Below are 22,244 nucleotides of genomic sequence, written 5' to 3'. Positions count from 1 at the left end.
TTTGCCAAAACTGGCAGGCCACAGATGAGGCCTAGTCAAGAGGAAGGCTCAAAGGAGCCTAACTGAAGTTTGGTCAAGGAGGAAGTCATTGGTACTAACTATCAGCCAAGAGAGCCATGTGACGATTATACCCTTTAGTATCTAATGTTACCTCCTAATAAAGATAGAGACCCTGTACAACAGGAGATTGCATATGAAAAAGCTCTATGCAGCCAAGAGCTGCCAGAGACTATCAGTTTGATCTATCTCTAAGATGAACTTGTATTGTTCTTATATTTTAAAATAGGAATAATGCAGTATTTTCTCCACCCTTCCTCCCAGGAGAATCCCAAAGACTGATAATGTTTCAAGAAAGACCTGTCAGATGTTTTAGCTCCTTGGCAATGGATGCTGGTGTTTTCCTCTGAGATACTGTTTCACATGTTCCTGGTTACAGATCTAACCTGGCTTGCCTCAGTGCTGTGACTTCAGTCATGAATATAACTGACCTCTCAGTCCCCAAGGAACTCTCCCAACTCAGTGAGCCATGGTGATCACACATCCCCATGCCCTGATCACTTCTGGGTCTTGCCTGTTGTCCTGGAGTGCTATTGATCCTTGAACAACACAAGTTTGAAATACAAGGGTCAACTTGTACAAGGATTTTTTTTTTACAGTACTGTAAATGTATTTCCTCTTCCTTATTATTTTCTCAACATTTTCTTTCCTTTAGCTTACTTTATTGTAAGAATACAGTTTAATATACGTATAACATGCAAAATATGCATTTATAGGCTATTGGTCAGGCTCCCAGTCAAAAGTAGGCTAAATTAGTAGTTAAGTTTTGGATAAGTCAAAAGTTATTCATGGATTTTCAACTTTGTGGATGGTGTTGATGCCCAATATCTTCATTGTTCAAGGGTCAGCTATAGTAATAAATCATTTTTTCCTTCTCACAAGTATCCCTATTTGGTCGCTATGTTCTGTGGCCCCTCAGCTTGGCAACCTCTGTACCCCAGCACAGAAGCTAACCCTAGACCTGTATTGCTGTGTTCCAGCAGGCTGCCTTGACAGTGACACAGTACCTTCTGCCTGCAGTAACTTGCACAGATGCTATCAATTTTTAGCAAGGTAGCTGGTTGTCAGGAAGATGCTCAAAGAAATCCATGCATGTGAAGAATATTACTACATGCTGCTTTCAGCTTTCTTGGTGGGAGTGGATAAAAATAGGGAGTGTGAAGCAAATGGAGCTGAGGGGTGGTGGAGCGAATGGAGCTAGGGTGTGGGGTGGTAGTACTGACAGGAGGGTGTCACCAGGGCACCAAGGATCTGCAGTGGCCAGTATTCTGTATGCATTTGAAAATCATGTCAGCTTCCAAAAGCAGTGTCTGTATTTGGATTTCAAACTCTTCATACAAAGTAATGCCAGATAAGAATTAGCTTTGTATTTTGCAAAGTGGGGAGTTGCATGTGAAAAACCCTGCCCTGGTTCTTATCTCAGATTTACTGAATCATTCTATATGGCAGCTGGGGCTGGGGCTTGTTCATAAATCTGAATTTTTAACATCTTCTGGTGATTCTGATGGATTGTCTTGTTTGAGAACCACTGCCTTAGGAGAAGTAGACATTTTGGAGCAAACGTATGCTTTTATTAACCTGTGCATTTATTTCTAAATGCACAGTTGATTCATTCATTTAGTAGTTCTTTATTGAATAGTAATCATGAACCAAGCCCTGGGCCAGAAGCTAGATGTACAGCAGTGAGTGAGAGGATGTGTTTGCTGTCCAAAGAGCTTTCTAGCCTAGCAGAGGAGACAGACCTTCATCTAGCAATACCCTGTGACATCATCACTATAAGGGGAACACCAAGGACTGTGGGTGCTGAAACTGGGGCCTACCCCAGACTCTGGACTCAGGAAAGGCCTCCCCAGGGTGTGAGTCAGAGCTGAGACCTGAGGGATGAGGAGAGTAGGAGTATAGCTTCCAGACTTGGAAAGAGCATGCACCAAGATCTCAGCAAAGGGAGGTTTTCTGGAGCTATGAGATAAGTTGGGGGGGGGGGCGTATTTACGGTGTTATGAGAAAAGGAGGAGTAGAGGGGGAAGGGTAGGGAGGAGTGGTAGACGGCTTGGATTTGGGCCCCTTTGGTTTGGGGCTGTACTCTCAGAATGCTAAGGAGCATTGCAGGGCTTAAGTGAGGGAGAACATGCAGCTCTCTGAGGATCTGTGGGGGGATCCTGGTCTTTAAAGTCCCATGAGCTGATGGGTACCAACATGCAGCTATTCACAAGCTATTTGAGCAGGCTTTCTAGTGGCTGTGGGCAGGGTCAGAGCCCTGGAAACAAGGATGCCCAGTCATCTATGCTGTCCATATAGGAAGGTGCTGGGAAGTGGGCATGGGAGGCAACAGGCCTGGGCTGTGCTCCCACTGCTGTGGTGAGGGCCCAGCCTCTGTGTGCTTCAAGTCTGTAACACTCACATTTGATCTGTGTCTCTCTCTTAGATCCTGCCTGGCCTATACATTGGCAACTTCAAAGGTGAGTTATCTTTTATTATTGTGGTAACATACACATAATATAAAATGTGCCGTTTAGACCATTTTTAAGTATAGACTTCAGGTGACATTAAGTACATTCATATTGCTCTGTAACCATCCATTTCCAGAACTCTTTTCATCTTCCCAAACTGAAACTCTGTGCCCATTAGGCACTATTTCCCCCACCCTCAGCCCCATAGAAACCACCATTCTACTTTTTGTCTCTTTGAATTGTACTGCTTTAGTGTTTGCAGTGTTTGTCCTTTTGTGTCTGGTTTATTTCACTGATCATAATGTTGATTCATATGGTAATATGTGTCAGAATTTATTTCCTCTTTAAGGCTACATATACCTAATAGCCTTAAAAAAATATATATGTATACATATGTATATATATTTTTTATGTATACATATATGTGTACATATGTATATATGTATACATTATATATACATATATGTATATATATGTGTATATGTATATATGTGTGTGTGTGTGTGTGTGTATATATATATATATATATATTACCTTTCATCTATTGATGGACATTTTGGGCTGCTTCCACCAAAGGTGAGTTTATTTCTTAAAAGATCAGCTTGAAGCTTCTCAAGCATGATTGAGTGAAGGTGTCGACTCAGTTTATACAAAATCTGATCTGCACATAGCCACCACTTTTGTCCAGGCCCCTTGCTGGGACCTCATACTTGTGCTCAACCCCTTAACCAATGGCTGACAGAGTGGTATGGGGCCACATAGGTTCCAACTTACCTTTGATCTTCATTTTAATTCTGCATGCTTGCTGGAACATTATTATCAAAAGAAGATGGCTAAAAGGCACATTTAGCAGCCATGTAACTTATGTATAATCTTTTATCACTTTTGTTTTCTGGTTATTGTTAATACATTTTCAGAAACCTGGGAAAAATAAGTGGTAATTTTATCTCTGGTAGATTATCCTCTTCTTGTGTTGACTTTTCTTCTTACATATTTCTCTGCATCTTGTTCTATGTGTATTGATTCACTCTTAGCTACTGACTTTTTTTATTTGTAGCTCATCTGTCTCAAAATGTTCTTCAGCAGTAGAAGGGTGAACAGGCTTTTGTTAGTTTCCAGGGAGGGGCCTAGTTCCCCTTCCATGTGATGTTCTGAGTGTGTTTAAGTGAAGACACTGGTTCCTTACCACTGGAGATATGTATACTTAATAGAATGGAGTAGACCTAGGAAACTTGCAAAAACAAGCCTGCCTGTTGGAGAGAGCCTAACCTCCTTAGAGGGCTCTGCATTTCCTCCCTCCTGGAGCAAACCAGAATACATTCCTGTCTGTTTTGAAGTTGTTGCTTAAATTTGAGTTCAAGTTCAAAATGACTGTAAAAACAATCTTTTTTTCCCCCAATATACTTTAAATTACTTTAATGTCATAGGAAATTAACCATTAAGATAATTACTGAAAATATGCATAAAGGAACACCTATCTTTCATAGCCATATGATGACTATATCCACAAATCACTTAACTGTGAGATCCCATTACTGTATATCTATTTCCCTGTGAATCTGTATCAGGTTTTCTCCCCCCAAACAATTCTGCACTAGTAAAAAAAATGCTATAGCATGCTATATTTACTCACCAAAACCATCAAAAAAGACTTAGCTCTGTAAAGTAAATCTTGCTAAAGTGGTACATGAGAAACCAATAAAACACACATAGGGACAGCCCAGAAAATTTTAGGTTCTGTACCCACTGATTAATAAAAATGCCTCAGGAGAAACCACATTGAATGAGAAAATGCATCATGCTGCTCTTTTTTAATTCTCTGCATAATGTTTATTTCCTTCTCTTCTCCTGCCAACCACCCCTTTTGGCTCCTAGTGCTGTTAATTGACCTCAAAGAGAATTGAGCATAGGGAGCTGACAGCTGCTAATTGCTACTAGAACATTTTAAAAATAGTACTGGAGTTCCTAAATTAGTAAGCTTTGTAGTTCTGAAAAAGCAGCAAGTACTTTGTGGTAGGTAGGCGGTAGTACTGGAATACATTAAGAAGCAACTATCTTTTGGGGTTACTTAGGGAGTTATTAACTACTTTCATAAAGAGAGGGGAATGTCTTTGTGTTTGAGAACAGAATTTAGGATAAATTCTTAGAAGTAGAATTGCTATGTGAAAGTGTTTATAAATTACAAATTGTAATGAATACCAACCCAATTAAGTATGTCTGCCAACAGTTTATGATATTTTTATCCTTATTCATAGTAGGTTACTTTCTTCTAGAAGGTCATGGGCGCATAATTACAGGGAACATTTAAAACTCTTTGTACTATGGGGTGCCTGGGTGGCTCAGTCGTTTGAGCATAAGACTTCGGCTCAGGTCATGATCTCATGGTCCCTGAGTTTGGGCCCCACCTTGGGCTCTGCACTGACAGCTTGGAGCCTGGACCCTGCTTCAGATTCTGTGTCTCCCTCTCTCTCTGCCCCTCCCCCATTCATGCTCACACTCTCTCTCTCTCTCTCTCTCTCTCTCTCTCTGTTAAAAATAAATAAACATTAAAAAAAATTTAAGCTCTTTGTACTAAAATCTATACCTATTTTCTAAGTATTCAGTGTCACGGGAATCCCTCACAGTTCCTGGATTCTTGCTGTGGGTTTTACCCATTAGAGATGTCTACACCGGCCCATACCGCTCCTGTTCAGATGGTTGATATTTTTTCATTGTCTTCGTTTATTCTGAACGAACACATTGTGGCCGTTTTTTATTCACTCATTAATTCACCAAACATTTATTTAACACTTACCAAGTGTAAGGCTTATCTAAAACAAAGGAATAATGATACAGTGAATGGACAAGAGGTTGGAAGGAAGTGTTGCTCTCCATACAGTTGCCTGTGAATTAATTCAGTAATTTCATAAACATTTTGCAAGTACCTAATGTGTGTGGCACTGTGCTGGGAGTCTGACGTGAATGTACATTTTGGTCCTCAGTGGTTCAAAGTCAAGAGGAGCAGGTACAGAACAGGGGAGCAGGTCCTACCATGGAGAGAAGCTGTGAGGCAGTCTGCCTTGGAATCTGGTTACCCCCACCGCACACGAGCCAGATGTGACCCTGACACATTACACAGCCTAGACACCAAGGGGGCTGTGATAAGGATGAACTAGACAGTGCAGCTGATACACTCCATTCAGTGTCTGGCACATAACTGGTCAGCAAGTGTCAGGCTGTTCTTGCCCTCTCTATCTGTGGAATAGGAACCATACACTTATTTCAGGATGTTGTGGAAAGGAGATAGAGCTCATACAGCACCGATGCCATGGTAGGTGCACAGTAAGCATTGATCATTGTTAGCTAGTAAGGGTGGAAGACCAAGGTGAAAGGATCATGTCTGCTCCTGGAAAGTGAATCCAGCTGTCATAGGTGCTTTAGTATGATGTCTCATTTGTCATGTTCTTCTCTTTTTAAACTACAAATAACACATGCCTACTGTAACACAACAACCAATACAAAAACGTAGAAAGAAAAATTAATGGAATTTTTTTTTTTTTTGCCTTTCTGAGAGATCTTCATTGTTTTACAGCATGGATTGGCACTGCTACTCAGGCCTTGGTTCTAATGACTGTGGTCTCTTCAATCCAATCATTGAATGGTCTCCTGTCCTGGCTCCTTCCCCCCCTCCTTCACTCCCCCATCTCTTTTGCCTCTCTTCCTTTCCTTACCTTTCCTTCCTTCCTTCCTTCCTTCCTTCCTTCCTTCCTTCCTTCCTTCCTTCCAGTGTGATCCTTTACATGTCACCCAGAAACTTCCTCCTTTTTCTTTTTTAACTTTGCAATGAATCACAAATGGTTTTCCAACACCTGGTGATTTTTCTACCTAGAGAAAAACCCACAAACCAACCCAGCTTCTGGAGTCTGGTCTTCGATGAGGTTCTCTCAGTTGAGGTGTCTTTGCTGAAAGCTGACTCTGCCTAGAAGCTAAGAGGGAAGGCAGGAGTAGAAGCTTGACGAGGAGCTCCAGGACAAGAGGCTAGGGTTATCTGCTGCTTCACAATTTGGCAGATCCCAAAGTGGATGTGAACTGACAGAGGACATGTCCTTGTTTGAAGGTGTCCACAAACTTCTAGAAATGTGGGAAATAAGCTCACACCTTATGTGTGTGCTGGTTATGTACATCGAGACATGCTTGAGGTCTCAGAGCCTTTGTTCTGCGTCTGCCAGTGAGAGTGGCCATGGTTCCCAGTGGTAGTTCCCCAGTTGTTCAGATAAGGCTGACCTGGTGAACACTGATCTTTGGTGTAATCTGCTGTTAACTGAGCCTAAGAGAATCAGATGGTGAGTGATGAGCATCAGGTGGTAGAGCAAGAGCTAGAATTCAGATGTCTTCGAAATAAGCATGTATTTGGAAACATTCAGTGGTAATGGAGATTGAAGCCCATACTGCGGCCTTGAAACTTAATCTGGTCCTAATGATAATAATAATGATGGCAATGATGACATTTACTACATGTCAGCCAAACACTATTCTAAGCATATCATTTAGTATTTCCAGCAGCCCTTTGAGGTGGTACTCTAACCATTTTCCCACTTTAAAGGTGACAAAAGTGAGGCATAGAAAAACTTGCCCAAGGTCAACACCAATAAATGTTAGAGCCCACATTTAGTAAAGAAGGGAATAGGTAGGAACTGCCCCATTTTGGCCCTCAGCCCAGGTTGGAAATGTATCCACTTAAAAGTTGAACTCACTAACAGCTAATTTATAACTCTAGAAGTTATTGTGACATACAATAATTTGTATTCATTAAATTTCATTTATGAAATTCATTCAATTTCATTAATGAATCATTCATTCATTAAATGAATTGAATTCATTAAATTTCACAGTGGGAAGTAGAACTACAAAACAGATCAGAATCACTTACCCACCACTGAGCAGATTCTCAACTTGGAAGGCAAAAGGTGTTTGGGAAATGACTCAGAACATGGCTTGGGGATCAGGGTCAGAGCAGAGGGAATTGGGCCCTTTTAAAACAGAGACCTTCGCTCTCCTCTTCGCTCACTCATCCTGCATGGCCATGCTTTTGAGTCCACAAATCAGTGTAGCAGGTACTCTGAGTATTGGAAAGGCATTATCAAAGAAGTTCTTTCCTGCCAAATATCTGTTTCTCTAGAGTGCTTGTGATAATGGTGTTATTTTCTAGTGCTTCTTCCAATATATTTTTGTTAATTTTTAAATAAAATCAAAGACAATTAGAGACAATTCTGCTTGACTTTGATGGACTAGCTTATTTCCCATGGCCACTCTGGCCTTTTTCACATCTTAGGACTGGTTACCCCTGTTCATCTTCTGTATCAGTATAAGATCTAGAGCACTAATTCCCCTTCCTTAAGGAAGCATGTGGCTGCCACTTTACCTTTTGAAGACAGCATCTTTCAGGAATCCACATGTTCCCTTAGCAAGGTCTTACCAGTGATAGATGGGATCTTCTGCTGAGGGAATGTGTAACGGCAAAGGAGAAAGATCAGGTAGGTGTTTCTATTTCAGTGCTCCCACTATGTAAAAATGACATTTGCTTCTTCTGAAGTCCACATGAAGCCTCAGGGGGGTAAACAGAAGCAGGTAGCAAGAGTGGGCAAGAGTCCAGGGGTCAGGGGAGATGTTGAGAGAGAGAGGAAAAGAACATAGTTAGCTGTTCTACCAATGAAGGATTGACTGTTTTACTTATTAATGTAATTTATGTTGAATTTTGTGAGTAGTGTTTTTTTTAAGTTTTCTTTTCCTGATTATAAAAGTAATGTAGGCTCATCAGTCAAAATAAAATAAAAACTTTCAAAATCCAAATGTGATAGAAATATGTTAAATAGAGTGAAAACTTCCCCAAACTCTACATCCCAGGGTAACCATGGTCAGTGTATATTCTTCTAGATTTTTTTCCATGGGAATTCTAACTTGTAATCATCCAGTTGGCATTATTAATGCTATTGCATTAATAATGTTACATTTGTGATTGCAAGTGGCTGTGAGTTGTTTTCTGGCTTAGAAATGGCATTAAAATGGCATGCTACAGTGGGGAAGGGACATCATTGGCACCAAGTCATAGCTCACTCCCTGGAGGCCCTGCAAAGCTCCATATGTACGGGCACACAGTCTTCTGGGGTTCTTATTCAGATGCATGTTCTGATCATGTAGTTAGGTAGTGGGCCTGGGAGTCTGCATTTCCAGCAGGTTCCCAGGTGATGCCATGCTGCTGCTTGACAGACTCTGGTTTGAGCAGCAAAGGACTAAGTTCCACTCTTTTGATTTTGTGCCCAAGGAGAGCTGGTGTGAAACTTCATATGCATGTGAGTGGGCTGATAACCCCATGGTCATGTCTTACAGCTGCATTCACAGCTTGTTACCACAGTGCCTATGGTTGTAAGTAGTCATCCAGAACCATCAATAATTTGTAGTCCTAAAGAGTAAGAGTTCCGATGTCATCATCCAAAAGTATTGGTTAGGCACTTTATGTACTCTCAAATAGTTAGAGCATGTGCTTATGGAATAAGGTAATCCCAGAGTGGTGTATCAGTACAGACGGCACTATAATAAAACAGAAAGGAGCACAAAACAAAAGGAACATTATTGTCTAAGAGTTGCTTCTCCTTTCTTTAGAGCCCAACAATCTGTTGTCTCATATGTGGTGTCAAGTGGTTCTCTGTATTCAAAACAGCATACTTTTATTACCAAACCACATTTTTTGTTTATTTTAATTTGTGTTATAAAAGTATATTTATGAGGTAATGAAAATGTTTTAAAGTTAGATTGCAGAGGCACCTGGGTGGCTTGGTTGGTTAAGTGTCCGACTCTTGATTTTGGCTCAGGTCATGACCTCATAGCTTATGAGTTTGAGCCCTGCATCAGGCTCTGTGTCATCAGTGAGGAGCCTGCTTGGGATTCTCTCTCTCCCTCTTTGCCCCTCCCCTGCTCTTATTCACTTTCTCTCAAAACAAAGAAATAAACTTTAAAAAAATGTCTAAAAAAAGTTAGATTGCAGTGATGGTTCAAAAACTCTGAATATACTAAAAACCATTGAATCATATACTTTAAAAGGGTGAATTTGTAGCATGTAAATTATCTCAAGGAAAGCTATTTTTTAAAAAAGGAAAAAGTATATTTAAACAAATATGTAAAATTCAAAGTCTGGGCAGAATCAGAATCCAGAAGATCCTGCCCTAGAGTGTCAGGAGGCTGCTTTGAAGCACTCCACCAGCTGCTCTGTATTGTCCCACCCTGTATTGTCCCACCTTGTCTGGGCTCTTCTGTGAGCACCCAAAGCTCTAGCTTGATCTTGCTTTACCACTTGGCTAAAACATACATACTGGTGGTGATTGGAAAAATTGCATGTTGGTGAGAATGTGGAAGCTGACTGCCAGTGAGATCCTAAATGATTCTAGTTCCTATTTAATTCAAACTCACTGATGCCAAAACTTGCGATAGTTGGGGGCAGAGTGGGGGATGGTGTTTGGAATTGAATCCCCCTATGTTTGGTGTAGATGGCTGCTGTGTAAATCTGAATTTGAAACTGGAGATGGTTGATTGATGAAGAAAACCTTAAAACCAGCATTTTAGTATTACTTTTAAAGAATTCTTTTCTGACTTTATAAAGTGGTGCATGTTTATGAAAGTGCAAAATGTTTATGAAAGTGTTTCAGTCTCTACATAATCATCAAGACTTATGAAAACTGCAGATTCCTCAGCCTTGCCATAGACCTTGAACTAAATTGGAGCCCCGAACAAGCCCCCCAGATAGTTCATAGACATGTTAAGTTTTCAGAACCAGTTATGTTGAGTATACCAAAAAAACCCAAAAAAACAAAAAAATATATAAAAAAAAATTAAAACACAGTAATTCCATATTTTCAAGATTATCAGTATTAGAGCTAATTCCTTGTAGCAATTTTTCCATATATGTGTTTGTCTTTATCATGCTTTTATAAATTGAGCTCATATTCTACTTATTGTTTGGTACCTGCATTTACACTCTGCTTAACATTATATCCAAAGCATTTTCCCATATCATTAATATTTTCCAGAAACATGAAAAACATTTGGCTTTCAGTCTTTTTTAACTTTCTATCATTTTACTCTGTGTCATTTAAAAAAGCTTGTCCCAGGTCAGGACATGGGCATAGGGGGAGCTGTTTCTTGGTGGACCCGTTTTGTAGGTTAGCAGAAGGGTTCCAACTTGAGGATATTCATTCAGTCTTTCTTCTACAGCATTAGATAGGAGCATTAGAAGAGAATGCAATTTGGTGTTTCCCTAGTTTCATACGCAAATAATTTAATAACCAGCTGGTAACTTATGGACAATTCTGTTTGAGATTTCCAGAAAATGTTCCATTTTTACTTTGACCCTGAAGTGAATTGTAGGTGTAAAACACAGTCTTATCTGCATTTATTATTATTTTTTTTAATATTTTTTTTTCAACGTTTATTTATTTTGGGGACAGAGAGAGACAGAGCATGAACGGGGGAGGGGCAGAGAGCGAGGGAGACACAGAATCGGAAACAGGCTCCAGGCTCCGAGCCATCAGCCCAGAGCCCGACGTGGGGCTCGAACTCACGGACCGCGAGATCGTGCCCTGGCTGAAGTCGGACGCTCAACCGACTGCGCCATTCAGGCGCCCCCTTATCTGCATTTAAACCCATCTCTGCCTTTAACATCAGGGTAAAGTCACCCCTAGCAGATTCCTATATGTTACATAGTGAGTGGCTCTTTTGTATTTGATTGTAACTTAGATTATTAATTATTAAGAGGTAATTTTTAAATATTAATACATATTAAACAACTTTATAGTTAATATTTCATATAAGACCAACCTGAGGGTCTACAATTTAACAAATAGCAACTATGAAATGACCTCATAGTTTCACTTCCCTTAAACAGCAACAATCATGATTACATGATTCTAAATATAAATATAAATCTACATAAATCTAAATATATTTCAAGTTTTAGGTGACCACTTTGTATCAAAAAAATCTGCCAATCACAAATAAGTTTAGTTATCTGCAAAATACATTAAAGCAATTCCTAAATTTTCCTAGATATAGATTATTCTAGATTGGGTATGGCCAATTATGAAGTTTCAAGAAAGAAATATGCAGGTCATATTGTATTTTTTCCTGGCTAAACTTTAGGATTAATTCATTTGCAGAGAAGAATAAAATGCTCATGTTCTTTCTTCTATGACAGATGCCAGAGATGCAGAGCAATTGAGCAAGAACAAGGTGACACATATTCTGTCTGTCCACGATAGTGCCAGGCCTATGTTGGAGGTAAGGGAGAGCTACGTGCATTTATCTTTATTTGTGTTTCCTGGGAGTGCATAGGACATTAGTGAAGGCAACTACCTTCTCTCTGACTCCATGTGCCCCTATTCATGTTGTGTACCTGTGGGCATATTAATTTTGTTTCCAGGCCATATTTGTGTCTATGCCCTGTCTGTGGCATGGCAGAAGAATGTATTTTTCTGATTATACTCCTGCTACATTGCTAGCTTGGCTTTCTTCGCTAAATACCAAAGAATAAGTTGATGCCGCATTTACCTCTAGATGTTAAAGACATTTAAAACTCATTTGCATTCTTTAAAAAAAAATTTTTTTTTAATGTTTATTTATTTTTGAGAGAGCATGTGTGCACAAGCAAGCGGGGGAGGGGCAGAGAGAGAGACACACAGAATCTGAAGCAGGCTCCAGACTCTGAGCTGTCAGCACATAGCCTGAAGTGGGGCTCAAACTCACGAACCGTGAGATCATGACCTGAGCTGAAGTCAGACGCTCAACCGACTGAGCCACCCAGGCGCCCCTGTTTGCTTTGTTTTCAATATTATCCTTAGCTTTAGAATCCAAAAAAATTCAGCCTGCTCATTTCCTGATTTTTTTTTTTTTCCCATTTGAGCTCAATTATCTACCATTTACATTTAAGGACAAAAGACAATGGAAGATAAATTGTCACTGGAGATTTTCCAGGGCTTCTGGTACAGGGACTATCAGTGTAGAAGCTCTTGTTATGGCTTAGGTTTTCGAGTAAACAGGGTGTGTCTGCCTGTACACTAATTCCAAAAGCACCTTCACATCTTCAATTTTACCCTAATGGATGGTTTGAGCTGTTGGACAGGAGTAAAATCTACTTCTATTTTTTAGCCTTGACAGAGCCCAAGTTACCTTTTTTTTTTTTTTTTAAGAAAATAATACATGTGTGGTTGTGACCCATAGGTGTTCTTCTATTTTAGGATGGGGTATTGGAAGGGGAGGGGTTACTTGTTCTGGAAGAAATAATCCTAGTTCAAGCTGTTTTCATTTAAATTCACATTATGCAAGAGCAGGTAACATACCTTTTATTTTAAATTTATTTTCCTTATCAATTAGAGCTGCCAGATTTCAGTTAGTGTAAAGACATGAGAACATGTTATAATAAGTAATTCTATTAAATGTTATAGTACCAGAGAACCATTGATGGTGAACAAACCTCTGTTCACTTCTCCAGATCTGTGAGTTCATACTTCCTTCTGTTGTTTCAGCTCTGGTTTTTTGTTAAGGTGCTATAATTTGTGTTGCAGCATGATTTTATTGAAAACAAAACAACAGCACATCATTTTTTGGAGATTAACAGTTCCTTTGAAAATAGCTACTCTGTTTCTTCATCTGTCAACAATAGTTTTATATTTAAAATATAGCCAAGCTATGGTCAAGATAATAAGTTAAACACAAACTGGTCATGATTGACTTCCTCTTAAATCACAAGATGAGGCTTGAGGTTTCCTTTATTTTAATAAATTACATAGATGTTCTTTCCACTCTCATCCTCCGGGCCTGCCTCACTACTTTATACTCCATATAATGGAACACATTGCCATGCGTGAACACGGCCCTTAAATCTGTTCATTGTAACTTCTGTCCAGAACCAAGACCCGCACGTTAGAAATAAAAAAGCTCTGGACCTTTTTTGTCCAATCTCCCCCACATTACATGTGGGAAACAAAGGGCTAGAAAGTTAAACAGGTTGGATTATAACCCAATATAAAGAGACACTCTTTGTGTAAAAACCTCAGAGCTGTGGGAAAACTGTGTTTCCCCATCAGTATTCTTTTTCATTCCCTTACCTCAGTCTATAAGGACTGGCTTGGGGAAAAAAAAAAAAAAAGAGAAATTCTGTGCCTTTTCTTTAGAGGTGGCTTGTATTTAGCGACATCCTATTGTAGTCTTTGAATGCTGTTATTTACCTCAGCTTGATAATAAGTACTTTCCTGTGATTTAATATTCATTAAGAGTTAGAACATCATTTTATGGCATAATATACTTTAATGTTTCTCCTCTTATTTTGTTCAGTTTTAACTTCACAGTTAATTAATAAATACATTCCTATAAAAAAATTAAAACAGTAGTCTCTCAGTACAAGTGGGAAGACTCAGTCACCAAAAGTTATTTTAACTCATGTGCTCACATTAAGTTACTGGGATACAGGAGATTCACTAGAGTCCCAGAAGTTGCAGAACTTTGTTTAGCTCTCTGCCTGGTGCATAAAGGGACTCTTGTGTCTTAAATTGTAAATTCAGTTCCAGAAGCCATGATCTTACCCAGCCTGAGATGAATCAGGGAAATTGTTTGGAGTTGGTAAATTGAGGGATGGATTTTATTCTTCAGCAGCTCTGTGTTATGCTAGCCTTGATCATTGGAGAGTAGAGCAGGGATGAAAGTGAGAGGGCAGGTTGTGTGCAGAGCCAAGCAACTGCAATAAGTTGAACCCCAAACTGGTAAGAAGCCCTAATATAAGGTGAAGGGATAAGGCATAGGAGACGAGACAGCTGGGACCTCCTTCGTGATCTGAAATCTTCAAAGCCATGCATGTTTATTGAATGGCCCCTAACTTACTCTGGGCAACACTAGTCTGGAGCTGGTCTGGGAGTGGCAAGGTTGTTATTATTGAAAATCGGAAGGGTTTCAGTGCTACTAATTCCATGCAGGAGTTTCCAAGCCCTGCTGCCATGTAGCCACTACACTGTAAATACTTCTTTCGTTCATTTCCAACAAATGTTTGAATGGGTTTAAAAGCAATTGGTGCTTAGCATCAAGTATCAAAGGCTTTTATAATCTTTACGTATGCTCTTATTGTAATGGAAGCTAAGTGAAAGAGGGTAGTCATATTGTGCAATATGGTTTCTAGTACAGAGCTCATAGGTCAAGGGCTTTGTGAAGATTCTAAAAGGGTAGATTGTTGAACAATAGCCCTGGGATGTGACACTTTGCAAAAAATAAAGAAGTTTAGGGAATTTAGCACACTATTGGCTCCTCTGGAAGATCCACATATTTATTAAAAGCTCTCAAGTTCTGCATTGAAGATACACACTTATCAATCTTTCTAAACAGGGAACCAGTGTGTGTGTGTGTGTGTGTGTGTGTGTGTGTGTGCGCGCGCGCGCGCGCGCCTGCTTATGTAACACACTATCTAATAACATCCCATGGCACTATTTTCTGCTGTATAGAGTCATGGACATTTAGATTAAGGAGGACTCAGGAAAGGGGTCTGCTGGCCATTAGAGTCCAGGGTGAGCTTTCTGGGTGAGCACTTGTTCAGAGGGATGCTTACACAGCTAGTAAGCTAAGGTGACTGTGATCAGGGAAAGGGTGCTAAACCCGATCTTATTACCAAATGGGGCTGCCTTAATATAGATTGTGGTGAGAACCTAATATTGGTAGGATGGAAGATTGCATAGTTTTAGTGCTTGTTACATCTTCCGTGGTCATAATGATTTGTAACCTGTTGTAACACCTGACCAGTGACCATTCTGGTGCATCTGCCATGAAAAGCCTCATGAATATGCTAAAGACATCTTTAGTTATGCATTTATTGATTTTACTTTAGGAAGGACTTTTAAGGAACTTGTGATTTGGTTGATTTCAGTTAAATTAGATGTGATTCTCTATTATTTAGGTACTTTTTAGAAGGGTTTCCCAATATAATGTTAGGGTGTTGTACTCTTTCTAACAATCCAAAGGCAGAAAAGAAATGAAAGAATAAAAGGTGCTGTTCTCAGGGTGGAGGGGCTGGGCCTCACCTCACCTCTGGTCATCTAGTAAAACCAGGTGGTCTTTGGTGCTTCTTCGGTGGATGAGACAAGGTTTATTTATCTTTTGAACCATGAGGCAAGGTGGTCAGCCAAGATAAAGAGGTCCAAAGCCCCAATTTCTTTTTCTCCAGAAGAGTATCTGAGGAGTAGATTTTCTGGGATGATGATTCTAAGAAACAGTAGAAACTTGGGGGCCTATATATTCACTTGAGTCAGCCCTAAATTAACATCTACAATTCTGAAGAGCTCTGACTCCATTTCTATGCCTACTTTTTCTGTGTTTGACATAGGAATCCCAGATGAACAGGGTCCCAGAGATCACTTACTTTGATTCTACATTGTGTAGACAAAGAAGCTAAAGTTTGGAGACATGAAGGGACTTGCCCACAATCCCATAGTTGGTCTGTGTAGCTTAATAGGAACCTGGATCTTCTTTCCCAAGCCAGAGATTTCCCCAGAGTGCCTTACTGCCTTGGTCCTCTCCTTGCAGGACTGATGCTTCTGAATCTGCAAGCAATATTAGTAGATATTGCCACATATGCTTTGGAAAGGGTTATACCATTTGTGCCTTTACTGGCAATGTATGAAAGTTCCTGTTTTCCAATACTGCCACCAGCACAGAGTTCTATTCTTCATTACTTTTAATTGGCAATTTTTTTTTTGTTTTATTTGCTGTGAATGCTGTCCTCACACTGTTGAGTTTCTTTTTCAAACCGTTCTTGCCTTTGAAGGCAGGGAGTGATTGATTGATTGACTGATTGATTCAACTCCTGCTACATGCCAGGCCCTGGGACAGATGCTGGAGATAACAGAAGGAATTAATCCCAGTATTTTCCCCAATGAAGCCCTTAGAGTGTAAACAAGATATATATTATGGGTATTTTATAAATACCAGTAATAATTAAGTCCAGTGGAGGAAGAGCTCTGGCTCAGGGTAGGCCCTTAGTACTAGGAATCAAGTAGGAACAGAGGCCAATGAAGATCAGAGAACAAGGTTTTTCCTCTGCCACATGAATCTGGAGACATTTGCAGTTGACCAGGCATTTGACTGGGTTTTTGGAGATGATAAGAATTTGAAAAATCTGGTCTGTTGCATTCCAGCCAGGAGGAAGCTGGTAGTCCCAAGACATGACTTTTGGTAGAGCTCTGATTCCATGACAGTCATACCAATCTCTTTCAATCCTCCAAAAAGACTGAGAGCCCAACAAGGTGGATGGCAGTGTTCTGGTTCCTTCATAGCATAATCAGACCTGGTGACTTGCTCACATCACCTGTTAGCAAGTGGCAGGGCCAGGGGGAAAATCATTGCCACATTCATTAATTTCAAACAGAAGTTAAGTCCAGACCTGTAATTTAAATATTGAAGGCGGAAAAACCCCTTTGTCTATTTCTATGTGTAGGACTTGGTTGGGGAGTTGATTGCTTTTTCTGGAGTGTTTCCTTATCAGTGAGCTGTGTCTTCAGTGTCTACTGATTGCTCTAGATTTGAGGGGTAGTGAAAACTCCTGTCACAAAGATGGTGTTTTTTTCATATCAGGAACCCCATATTGTTTATAGGTGCTAAGGAAGTAATATTGAGCAATGAAAGATTTCTCCCTTCCCCTGAAAAAAGAAACAGAACTCTATCTTTCTAATGTAAAAATTTCAGAGGTTGTTTCATTTTTCATTCTGTGTACTTAACCAGAGCACCTGCAGGAAACAAAACTATTTTTTGCTATTAACAAAAATGCTTTAAAAAGTATTCTCATTCCTTTGCTTAACTAATCCTCCAAATAATTTTAATTTTTAAATGATTTATATTTTAGGATTAACTAGAAAAAAAACAGTGGTTTATATGCATATAGTCAAACCAGGGTATTTTATGTATACCAGGTAGGTTTTTTGCGCTTGAGTTCAGCATGGATATGTATTCTTTCCATTTTAAGTTTTGGCTTTTATACTTTGAACCACTTAAGGGTTTTTTTGTTTTCTTTTTTTTAAGAATAAGATGTTTTCATAAAAGACATTTATTCTTGGTGGTTCTGTTTTATATTTCCTTTAACACTAAAGACATTTTTTGAGGTGCCCATGCTCACAATTTCATATTGTTAGTTTTGTTTATAGTTGGCCACATCTTCTGGTTCTGATACTTCTTGTTATCTATATGTCTGTACTGCTGTCTTCATTACCCACTTACTTTGAGGAAACTCTCACCAAGGTGAGATATTCAGTCTACTTGGACAGTGGTGTTGGCGGACTGAGGGGCTCCTTGATGTACCTTGGTTGTCTGCTACATGTCTGTCTGGTGACCCTCCTCATTTCACTACCTCAAAAGTTAAGTTGGTTTCCCAAGTGTAAATCAAACCAGAGACAAGGTGTTAAGTGGCATTTAAAGTTTAAGAAACTTCTATATGCTCTTCTTTCTTCTACGCTATTGCCTGCTCAAGCCCTACCCTTCCTCACAGCTTGGCCCCAGCTCTCCTTCTGAGAAGGACACTCCCAGTTTCCTCCAACCTCAGGACTTCTTCCCTTTTTTCTGTAATATTTGTAGTTTATACTCTGAGCTGGGTTGTGAATTGTATACACTCTGTGACAGCCTCTGTAGTCTATCAAATGGCTATTTAATCTCTGTTTGATATCTAACTCTTTACTGTGTCCAGGCTCCTCAGCTGGCTTCAGGCCTACTGCAGGCAAGTACTACACTGAGATTTCTTTGGTGTCTCCAGTACTCAACCTGGGTCTGGTACACAGGAGTCCCTATGCAGACACTTACTGATGAACTGAGAGCCACATGCATTTTCAACTCCATTCCAAAGTGGGAAATCAGGTCTTTGATCATTTATAGTTCATTGAGAGGTGTGAAAGAAGAGCTGTGCCAAGAATGATTTATTAACCATGAGTTATAAGTGAAGCCAGAGGATCTGTTTAATGCAGTGTAGCCTCATTTATGTGGTTTGTTTGTTGTGTTACTCACTTGTCAGTAAGTGATAGCAAAAGTTAGATGTACTGTTTTATGGAGTTCTTATGGACTCTAGTTCAGAATTATCTTTTGCTAAGTTATTATAACCAAGAATTCCCTGTGATACTTCTATGATGTTCTGATTGATCTCTTAAGGATCCTTTAGCCACCTTTGGTTTGCATTAGAAGCTTTGTCCTACAAGGAGGAAAGTACATTTTAAGACACAGACAGTGAATGATCAATTCGAAGGTTTGCCATACCCAAGGCAGTATGCTTGAAGTACAGGCAGAGTTGGTTGAGGCATTGTCTCAGACTTCAAGGACTTAATAGCCAGATCATGAAAAGCTGAGAGAACATTCAAGCATAGGGGCTTGTGTTCTGGCTCATGAGGAAGATCCTCATTGCCCGTGGTCTTCCTTTGGCAGCCACATAAGCACACTTGCAGGGTGTCACCCCCAGCTCTGCCTTTCTACCTGGTATCCATGTTGGTCCTCAGTTTTCAGGACCCAAGGGCCCACCCTGCCCATGACCTTCAAGTCACAGGAGCTATAGGACACATTTCTCCTAGGAGGATAGGTAATTAATGAAAGCCACGTGTTTTATCTTGTACTCACAGAGGTATGGGCAACGATGTTCACTGCAGCTCTGTTTGTAATGGCAAAAAATTGGAGCCAACCCACACATTCAGCAGAAGGATAGTAATCAATTATGATACAACCATGTTAAGAAATACTCTGCAGCAATTCAAAAAGAGAAAGGTTTATAGGTATACACAGGAAAAAGTTAATTGTTAAGCAAAATAAGCAAGTTGTAAAATAATATCTACAATATAATCCCATTTATATAAAATTAAATATCAATTATATATTTCTGTGTGTACATTTATATGCATGTAAATGTACAGGTAAGGGTTTGGAAGGACCGTGCCAGATTCTTCAGAATGGTAAGTGGGGTAGGATGGGAAAAGAGGGTAGGAAGGATGAATTTCACTTTTGTGTCTAGTTTTATTTTTTTCACAGTGGGAGTCTCTTCATAGTTTCTTTTTGAATGAAGAAAGGTAGGGAAGGGAGGCAGGCAGGTGGGTGGCCATACCCCTGGTCTCTGTAGTAGTGACAAGTGGATATTGAGGCTTGGCCAGAATGGACATCAGACACATTACATCCTTGTTGTCCATGATCAGAGGATATAAACCATTCATTTCAGTTATCTTAATCTTGAAAGGGAGAAGGTAGCCCGAGACAAACCTTTCAACTGTCTAGATTTTATTTTTGGTATCAATTAACTTCTATTTGATTGTTTCAGTTAAATGAATTTATGTCCTTTCTTAAGATTCACAAATCCCCTAGTGCAGTTTGAAGCATTGGGTGAGATTTCCTATGTAGATTGGCCAGTGTATCCAATGTGGATGATTTTAGTTAGTTTATTGGCATTGCAGAACCTTCATACTATCAAATTGCTAATGAGGTCCTGGGCCTTTGAAAACAAATCATTGTTTGACCATGGTTTTCAGATTGACAATTGTTTCCAGTGAACCCCCATTGTTTTCACCTCTCTAGGAAAGTCTTTGATGCCACCCAAGTATCAGTGGCACCTACCATACCAAAGGCTTGCAGCAGCTTTCATGTGTTGAGGTAAATTTGTTTGAAGCCAACCCCAGACTTAAATAGAAATGACTCAAATAGAAATGATTATGGTAGGTATCGAAAACTGTCTAGTAATCGCTCTTTCTTGAATCAAGCTGTATCTGAGTTCCGTGTGTGTGGGCAGTCAAGTGCGTAAGAAAGTTCCATCTGGCTGCTGACCCCTCTGTGACAAGCTCACTTGCAAATGGAGTTATAAAACCAGAATTCCAGCATGAATGGACTAAAAGGGGCTTGAAATCTTTATTTCTTCTAGAGAGGAAACGGTGCTTTTTTGTCCTTAAGTGAAACCGATCTATGTTAACCTTTCTTTTCTCTGGCTTTCTAGAGCACCCTGCATTTCAGATGTAAACCTTCTCTTTAGTACTCATATATAGTGTCCAGCCTCTCCACATAACTGAAGACTTTTACAAAGCACTCTTCCTAAACTTTTCTCTAAATCAAGTCCCAGTTTTTTAGTATTTCTTGCTGAGTGCCCTTTTTTATCCTTCCTGTCCTGACTCCCCTGTGTGTTCAAGTACTGAGCACACTGTGTGTTGAGTGTTTCTGAAGTGGGCTTGCCTTGTTTGCATCCCTCCTTTTCTTCAATGGGGAATATATCCCATTGATCTGTCAATATCTCCAAACCACGGTCTCAGGAGAAGTATGTAACTTGTGGTCTCCCCTGTGTGCCTCAGCTGGAGTGATAGTATGCATTGATACAACTACATAAATTGCCTATAAATGCTGAAGCACATGGTAGAAATTCTGTCTATTTATGCAAAATATTCAGACTCATGGGCTGGGAAGTTTGGGGAAGACTTTGTAAAGAGGGGTGTTGAGGCAACCTTGTAGAACCAGTATGGTTTGGTTCAGTGGGGAGGTATGTCTCGACTAGGAGCAGCCCTTCGCAGCCCTTCCGGACTGGTCAGGAAGGGGGAAATAAGCCCTGGAGCCATAAGAGATGTGTGGAGATTGGCTGATTATAGAGTGGAGAAGGTGGTCAACATGGTGGGGTCAGGGTGGGGCCATACTCAGTTCTCCTTTTGGCTAAATTAGGAGTTATTCCCTCAGATTCAGCAGATGTTTACTTACCTTGTAACAAGGATTGGGGATAAAATACAAAGAAGTAAGATGGGGCCCAGCATTAAGAAGAGACAGGCACAGAAATCCTTGTAACAGTGCAAAGCTGTGAATGCATAACAGAGGTGAGGGGCTCTGGGGAACTTGAGAAAATGGCTAACCCAGCCAGGTCAGCCATGATTTGCCAAGGAGTTGACAATTTGGTGTGGTCCCAAGAGATAACAAAAGTTTTTTAGGTACTGATGGTGAACACAGGGCGGGGGAATGAGATTTCTCTAGGCATGCAGAGGTACCAGATGTGCAAAGGCAAGGCATGTTCTGTGACTTGTGAAAGGCTCATCAGGGCAGAGTGGCCAGGCTGCAGAGGCAGGCTCAGAGCAGATTGGAAAGTTTTTATTTGTCGAGTTGAGGAGTCTGAGCTTTATCTGTGAAGCAGAGACTCAGCAAAGATTTATGAACCAAGTCAGGTGACACATTCAGGTTCCTTTTCCAGGGTATTGACTAGGGAATGGGATGAGTGAGGGTGATGGATATCAAGGAAACTTTAGGAAGCTCTTACAGTAATCCTGGTCAGAAATGGTGATGGTTTGAACTGGGATGCTGAGAGTGGATTTTTCTGTAGAAGTGGAAGAGTCATTTCCACAACGTGACACAGCAAGGTTAAAAATCAAAGGATGAGCAAAGATTTTTCAGTGTAAATGAACCAAAAGAAATGTGGCATAGCAATATTTTTATCAGACAAAATAGAATTGAAAGCAAAAGAATCAAATTGGATTAAGGAGGAACTATATAAATGAAAAAAAGGAACAATCTGTCAAGAGATTTTAACAGCCATGAACTTGTAGGTACTTCATAAAATGGCTTCAAAATACAGAAAGCCATTTCTAAGAATTGTTTATAAATAGATATGGGGAGTGAAGCAAGGGAGAAGCTAGGGATGTCTGAGGCCACAGCATGATGGGCTAAAAGACAGATGTACCACCAATGGATGGATGTGAG

General features: G+C 40.0%; 1 protein-coding gene across 3 annotated transcripts in view; it reads left to right on the top strand.

Annotated features, from left to right (window-relative positions):
* Positions 1-22,244, top strand: part of DUSP22 (dual specificity phosphatase 22) — a 71,408-nt gene that overhangs the window by 11,347 nt on the left and 37,817 nt on the right. For all 3 annotated transcript variants that reach the window (XM_043590972.1, XM_043590973.1, XM_043590971.1), the window contains exons 2-3: positions 2,483-2,516; positions 11,731-11,813. In XM_043590972.1, coding sequence (XP_043446907.1) covers positions 2,483-2,516; positions 11,731-11,813 — 117 coding nt within the window. The remainder of the gene's footprint in view (positions 1-2,482; positions 2,517-11,730; positions 11,814-22,244) is intronic.

This window comes from Prionailurus bengalensis, chromosome B2 (assembly GCF_016509475.1).
Source record: "Prionailurus bengalensis isolate Pbe53 chromosome B2, Fcat_Pben_1.1_paternal_pri, whole genome shotgun sequence".
NCBI lineage: Eukaryota > Metazoa > Chordata > Mammalia > Carnivora > Felidae > Prionailurus > Prionailurus bengalensis.
This window is presented reverse-complemented; position numbering and strand designations above follow the sequence as displayed.